The sequence below is a fragment of the Cryptomeria japonica genome, chromosome 10 (assembly GCF_030272615.1).
Source record: "Cryptomeria japonica chromosome 10, Sugi_1.0, whole genome shotgun sequence".
Lineage (NCBI taxonomy): Eukaryota > Viridiplantae > Streptophyta > Pinopsida > Cupressales > Cupressaceae > Cryptomeria > Cryptomeria japonica.
The window spans coordinates 331,061,834-331,068,773 of record NC_081414.1 but is presented as its reverse complement, the minus strand read 5'-3'; the positions used below and the strand labels follow the sequence as shown (position 1 = coordinate 331,068,773).

The 6,940-nt window shown below is 38.4% G+C and overlaps 1 protein-coding gene across 1 annotated transcript; it reads right to left on the bottom strand.

Moving 5' to 3' along the window:
* Window positions 1-299: 299 nt before the first annotated feature.
* LOC131076130 (NADP-dependent glyceraldehyde-3-phosphate dehydrogenase) lies at window positions 300-6,486 on the bottom strand. The gene is made up of 10 exons (XM_058013190.2): window positions 6,138-6,486; window positions 3,541-3,734; window positions 3,301-3,429; window positions 3,013-3,132; window positions 2,401-2,537; window positions 2,064-2,219; window positions 1,771-1,981; window positions 998-1,165; window positions 766-882; window positions 300-636 (listed from the first exon to the last, which is right to left on the bottom strand). Exons 1-10 carry the CDS (start codon window positions 6,280-6,282, stop codon window positions 523-525), a joined length of 1,491 nt encoding a protein of 496 aa, XP_057869173.1. The 5' UTR covers window positions 6,283-6,486; the 3' UTR covers window positions 300-522.
* Between the last annotated feature and the right edge of the window lie 454 nt (window positions 6,487-6,940).

The window sequence follows — 6,940 nt, the reverse complement described above, 5'->3', positions numbered from 1 at the left end:
CTGTAACAGTTGTGGGAGCATAATCAAGGATCAACCACTCTGTTGAAGAAGACCTCGAGATGTAACCATATTGGTGAACTCCGTTATCAACTCATGTTCTTGTCTTCTCTCTTCTTCCTCTCTTTGTTAATTCTTTGCTTTATTATTGATGTGTTCATTTAGGCATTTCAATTACGTTTTCAAGACCTTCAGTATAATTGTTGTAATAGTTAATCATATGCAAGAGTCGTAGATCCTAACATCAGATCAATAAATGTTTACAGAATTATCATTCAGTAAAATCATCTATACCTTTAACATTATTAAGAAATTTTGAACGATAAATTGCTATTGATAATTGCCTATATGCTGAACATCGGAAAGGAGTTCAGGCAAGTGAATTAACAGGCGATACACCGCATACGCTCTCCATCTTAAAACTCATAACAACTAAATACTGTTTACCTAATAAATTCATAGATCGACCCTCGTATAGCAAGGGGTTTGCTAATATCATAATTCTAAATACATAAATTTAAGAAATCAGCCCATTGTATAAGATGGGGTTGGCAAGTTGATCACGGTGCTCTTCACTTTCGTCATCATGGAAATGCTGTTAGTGATTCCCTGAGAACCAATGCCACTGTCTCTTAGTCCCTGCAAACAGACAACATAAACGGTTATGTAAACTTCTAAATTTGGCCCAACAAAAAACAAAAACACAGCTCTAAGTCATCTGCAGCCCTCAGATCAAAGTCACTGATGTATCATTAGTTTCAAACATGCCTGGAAAGGAAAGTGATCTGGCCCACGTGCAGGCGCGGAGTTAATTTGAACTGTTCCAGTTTCCATGGCATCACTAATCATCATTGCTTTGTTGATGTCTCTTGTGAATATGCATCCCTACATTAAAGCATTTCACAATTATCAGAAAGAATGAATTTGATGATGATGATAGTCACAGAAACTCCCAGCGTTGATCACGTCAGAAGGAATTAGGAATCAACTGAAAAGATACCTGAAGTCCAAAATTGCTGGCATTGCAGTGATGAACGCCTTCCTCAACGGTGGTGATCCTGATAACGGGCAGCACGGGGCCAAATGGCTCTTCCCAAGCAAGTCTCATGTCAGGTCTGACGTGGTCCAGTAACAGGGGCCAGATAAGATTACCCTCTCTCTTGTACTCCTGTTATGCAATGCCACAAAACTACATTCAGCTCCTCTTTACCAGAATTTATTCTTGCCTTTATCTAGCGGTTGACAATCACCAACCAACAGTTGCCTACTTTGCCAAACCACGAATTAGTTGACTCAACCTTCCATGATCCATAATTGTTTGTTTTAAAAAAATTCAGGACAGTGTGTAGGAGATGAAGCTTGAGATTGTGCAGGAAAAGATGCATAAATTACTAACGTAGCTCACCCAACTTTTTACTAATGACAAATAAGAAACTAATGTTGAAACGAAATGTAAATGAAGTACAAAATGTCAATGAAGTTTGATGGGTTCGTATTGTGTTCAAAACGAAGTTTTCACCATTGTTTTGGGCTGCTTCTGGGGCCCTTACATCTTTCCGGATGACAGATCAGGAGTGGTGGCCCTAGATGTCAACAGAGTCTGATAGGCCAAGAATAGTGGTCCAAATCGGCAATGCAATTGCTCGTTAAAAAGTAGTGGCTCGAAAAATGATAGTTTTCCTAGCACAACTTTCCCTTGGATCTTCTAAGTTCTATAAGAATCATCAAATTATTTTGCTACCATGAATCTATAACTAAGGGAGGAGATTGAACCTGGCAAAATGTAGCTCCCTTTTGTTTGGCATCCATAACCAGACCTTCGATATAATTAGCAGAGGATTCTGTGACGACAGGTGTGATATCACAATTTTCTTCCGGTGGGCCAACTGTCATCTTTGCAACTTTGGCTTTCACCTTCTCTACGAGAGCATCAGCCACAGATTCCATCACAAGCACTACCTTTACTGCAGTACACCTCTGGCCACTGTGAGCAAACAGGATACAATGTCAGTCTGATAGGAAAGAGGAGGATACGTCATCACTATGCAAATCAATGAAGACAATACCTGTATGAAAAACCCCCTTTCACAACATTGGCTGCGGCTAAGTCAATATCTGCATCCTCGAGTATAATACAAGCATCTTTTCCACCAAGTTCCATCTGAAGAGGAACCATGCCTGCCTTTTTTGAAATTGCAATACCAGTGTCGCCTCCTGTAAAACTGAAAAATGCAGAGAGAAAGGTAATCAGTGATTAAACAGATTACAATTTATCAAGAATATTATCAGTATACTGATGCAACATACACCAGGGTGCAGAGACAAAAGGGAATCAGTGACTAAATAATATGCCAATAGTTTTATCGAGATTAGCATTATACACATCGGTTGTTACTAGTATACCTGATGCAATTTACACCAGGGTGCATTGTAAGGAAATCCCCAATTTCAGATCCTTTTCCTGTAACACAGCTGATGAGGCCCTTGGGAAATCCAGCCAAATGAAAACAGTGCACCATGTGCAAGGCTGCTACTGCTCCCTGAACAATTCATCATATTCACCCATTTAGACTTTGACACATTGCAAATCGCTATAGCAGACCAAATTCAATTTGATTTATGTGCAGATTGTACTACAGCACTAGTGAGTTGACAGCCTTTGCTTGCATCTTGGGTTAGACCTTACGAGACCCATACCATTGATATGCTCGGAGCTATTCTCATTAAGTACTCTGGCAAATATAAATGTTATCCACTAACTTTAACCTATTTTGAGGAGATCCAACTCATGGAAACTTATCACCTTGATACTTGCAAGGCTACCATAAGAGTGAACTATATAGTAAGTTATGAATACTCAATGCCTCATGAGAGAAGAATGCAATCTCTAAAACATAATCAGTGTGTGTGTTTGGATAGTATTGAATTATACCCTGTTAAAAATCCCATTAGTATACCTTGTTTGAAAAGTAAAGAAGAATGTACCATAAATGGAGGTACAGCAACATTAATTACCTGTGTTGGCGGTTTCAAGACAACTGAGTTACCAGCAATTAGGGCAGGGGCAATTTTAGACACAGCCAGATTTACGGGGTAGTTGAATGGCGGAATAGCTAGAACGATACCAAGAGGAATCTGCAATATGAAAATGTGCAATAAACAAAGGCCTTGGGTCATAAGCATTCCCAACCGCAGATATATTAAGTACAAATCAACACTCTGCTACTACTACAATGATAATTTCATGTAAAAGTCAGCAGAATCTTAATAGCTCCCTTAAGGGCTGAGTGAAAATGCATATACCTTTGAGGTAAGACATAATTTATTTCTGTCATTGCCAGGAAAGCTATCTGAGACGAGAAATTTGCCTTCACCAAGAATTCTCACTCCCTCCTCAGCACAGTAAGATACCAGATCTCCAGACCTGACAACCTACAAGAACCAAATAAACCACACTTTTATGACGATCGAAACTAATTTTGAACACAATACTAGCTCCAAAACAACAATATATAATGGGGAAAATGAGGGTCAAAAGCCAACCTCTGTAACTGCATCTTTTGCAGGCTTAGCAATTTCCTTGACAAGGCATTCGGCTATAGGATTCTTATGTTCCTTCAGTAATACAGCAGCACGATGCAACAGCTCTGCACGCTTCCAAAGAGGAGTCTTTGCCCATGCCTTCTGAGCTATCTTAGAAGACTCCATAATCTTGTTCACTTCCTCCTGTGTACAAGCTGCGAAAAACAAATTATTAGCTCATTATACTGACCAGGACACTCCAATAACTATAATCATCACACAGCAGAAACCAGCAGAAAACGATTAACCATCTTATTTCGAACAAATTACTCCAAAAAAGAAAACATGAGCCCATTAAATCATGTAATCCCACATATTTTCAGGCAAGTATTTATAGATAGTTATACTGTTATAGTGATTATCAGCTCTTATTTTCGGGACTCGCTTAAAATGGCTTGTTCTCCATCCCGTTTGACTAATGCAAACTTTAAGCCCAAAAACAACAGCTATTCAGACATTTTGAATAACACAAAGGCCTGTATAACCAAAGAAGCCAGCTGTTCATGTCACTTATGGAAAAAAAATTAGTCAAAAGACACAATGCTTTTGCCTAGACCTGAACTGTTAAAAGAAAGTTTCGATCAAACTGCTATTGCCTAGAAAAGAAGTTTTAAAATAAGATTTCGAACAAACTGCTACCACAGGTAGCTTTGTCATTCGGAATGTAGAAACTAATGAATCTGTATTCTGTAACACACCAGAAAATGCACATTCGACATTCGCACTAAAGGCAGAACCCAACTCCCATAAATAGAGAAAAGGAAGAAGAAAAAACAGCCATACTAACTTGCACCAAGGAATAAAAATACTATGAAACCAAACAAAATCTATATCTAGATCATAAAAAACAAGCAAATAATCCCTGTGTATGTCAAGGCTGGCACAATTTTGAAATTTTCCCAAGTCAACAACTCCAAATTTTACTGGACTTTCAAATAAATCCATGCAACACACAAAAACACTCGCATTCCTCATTTATATGATAATGTCCTGGTTTCCATGGACCAATCACCCCATTTTCAAGCTGGATGCTCTTGCACTGAAGTGGATGCTCTAGTACTAAGCTGTCTAAAAATGTTATTTTCCTCGGACCAGCCAGCAATGTAATCTCGGACCTCCAATTACAATGCTTATTCTTTACCTATGTTACCCCAAGTTTCCGGGACGGGGATGGCAGGGGACGGGGGTACACGTTTCCAGGACGGTGATTGTTTTTGCCAATTTTGGGGACAGCTAGGGGACGGCTATATAAAAGTAGGGAAAATTAAAATAAATAGGGAAATTTAAAATATCCATATGAAAACATGGATAAAACATGCACATATCCATTATAGAACCTTAACATATAAGAACTAGTAGAGTTCTTATGGCAAATTTGTGTTAAATTGAGAGTCAAAGTCAAATTGCTTATAGAATTCATTGTCTATATGCAGAATTTATGGGGATGTCCCCTAGGAGTCCCCTGTCCCCGAGACGTCCCCGGGACGGGGACGGCTGAAAAAAATACCGGGGACAGTTTGGAGTGTTCTTCCAACATAAAATCACAAAAAAAAAAGAATTACACTACTGATCTGAAATTTAGCAGAACACCTTTCAAAACTCTGATACACAGTATTTCAACCTATTAAACAAAAAAGTTTCAGAAAGAAAATGCAATGCCCACTAAAAACACAATTGAAACCAATTTTCGCTTCAGACCTCCCAGCTAAAAATTTCCAAAAAAGCCATGGATTTGGATGGACTTAAGTAGTTCAAGCGTCAATGCTCTGGCAAAGAAGGCCTGGAACGAAATTGGCATTAAAAATAGTTAAGTATTAGAATTAACAACGAACGCCGCATCCAACTTCATGAATATAGGCATATGATATAAATTTAGGGAGGAAGATAGCTCTTGAATCCAATGGTAAGATACCCTTGTTCGTGGTGAGTTTGACAAAAGAAATATTCCTGAATTGAGATGAATTCAATTAAAGAGATTCCTGTACCCCTAGATTGTACTAACTCTCAGTTGCAGTGTCCGATCAAACAGTTACCCATGGTGAGCTTGATAAAAAAAAAGTATCATAAACAAGGAGGACCTTACAAAATCTAAATAAGACTTTTTTCCGTTTCATCCTAAGGATCAAGAAAGTGTCCTAAACGTTGCTCTTTCATGAACGTTTTACCTCCACCCAACCCTGACACGTGGTGAATTAGAATTAGTAAATACCTGAAAACATGAGCTGCAAGCCAAACAACATCCCTCACAATCAAGAGGGAACTTAATTAGAAGAAAAAATCACAGACAAGAAGGACCTTACTAATTCAAAAAGGTTTTTCTTCTCCGAAAGACCGTGAAAGTGAGGTCCGAGACATTTATTTTTCATAAATTCCTTAAAATGATAACCTAACGACAAAGCACTTAAACGACATTTCAGTGCCTTGGAGATCTGAATTCAACAACAAAAGACTAACCAATTCAAAGAAACAAAATCTCCTACAAAGCAAAATTCCACCATTCAAACGGCAGATTTCCAAGAAAACAAACCAAAAACAACACTAATTCAAGTAAAACCAACCTTGAACTTTGTACTGGGGCTTCCTGGTGGTAGGATTTATAATTGACACCGATTTCCCCGATGCAGACTTCCTCCACTCCCCATCAAAGTAATACTTGTACACATCTTCTTCCAACAGCTCCACAAACGCACCGCTGCCCGCCATGGCTGTTAATTCAAACCCTAATTTAGCAGGATCTCAGCTACAGGAAGTTCTCACTGTGAAATCTCGCACACAAACACTCCAAAAGCTATGTGTCGGAGAGCTTTATATAGAAGGCAATCTGCAAAAGCCCACCACAAAAGTCTGTGCTGACTTGTGACATCCGTAGCACGTGGCGGCCTACCAACGAATGGACATCCCAATTTTGCCTGCGGACAGGAATTCTCCCCTTCTTACCCTTTTCGGGTTTTCAATAATAATTATTATTTTAGGGTAAGGGAAGGTGAGGTCCACCAACTCAAGAATATTCCTAGAAAAAGAATATGCTGCTAGCAAAAAGTAGTTGCCTCTAGTCAATGACCTAACCAACCCTCTTTACTCCTAGTCAAATTGAAAATAATTGTACTCCGCTGCTTTAAATTGTGTGTAAATTTTTGTATCAATTAAAAATAATTGAATAATATTATATCATTGGTAAGCTCTTTGTAGTTGGTTTTGTTCTATTATTCACTCAATCTATGTTCCCTAGTTCATTATTAGGATGATGGATCATGAAAAAAGATAAACACACTTAAATCCAAAAAAATTCAAGCACATAAGCTAGTTTTAGCACAACATTTACATATATCTTTGGTTGAGAAGCAAGTACTAAGAGTATTCA

Coding starts and splice junctions, on each gene's coding strand:
- LOC131076130 (XM_058013190.2), bottom strand. CDS start 6,282: ATGGCGGGCAGCGGTGCGTTTGTGGAGCTGTTGGAAGAAGATGTGTAC. Junction 3,430..3,540: donor CAAAAGATGCAGTTACAGAG/GTTGGCTTTTGA, acceptor TGGTTCTTGTAG/GTTGTCAGGTCTGGAGATCT. Junction 637..765: donor CAGATCACTTTCCTTTCCAG/GCATGTTTGAAA, acceptor GTCTGTTTGCAG/GGACTAAGAGACAGTGGCAT.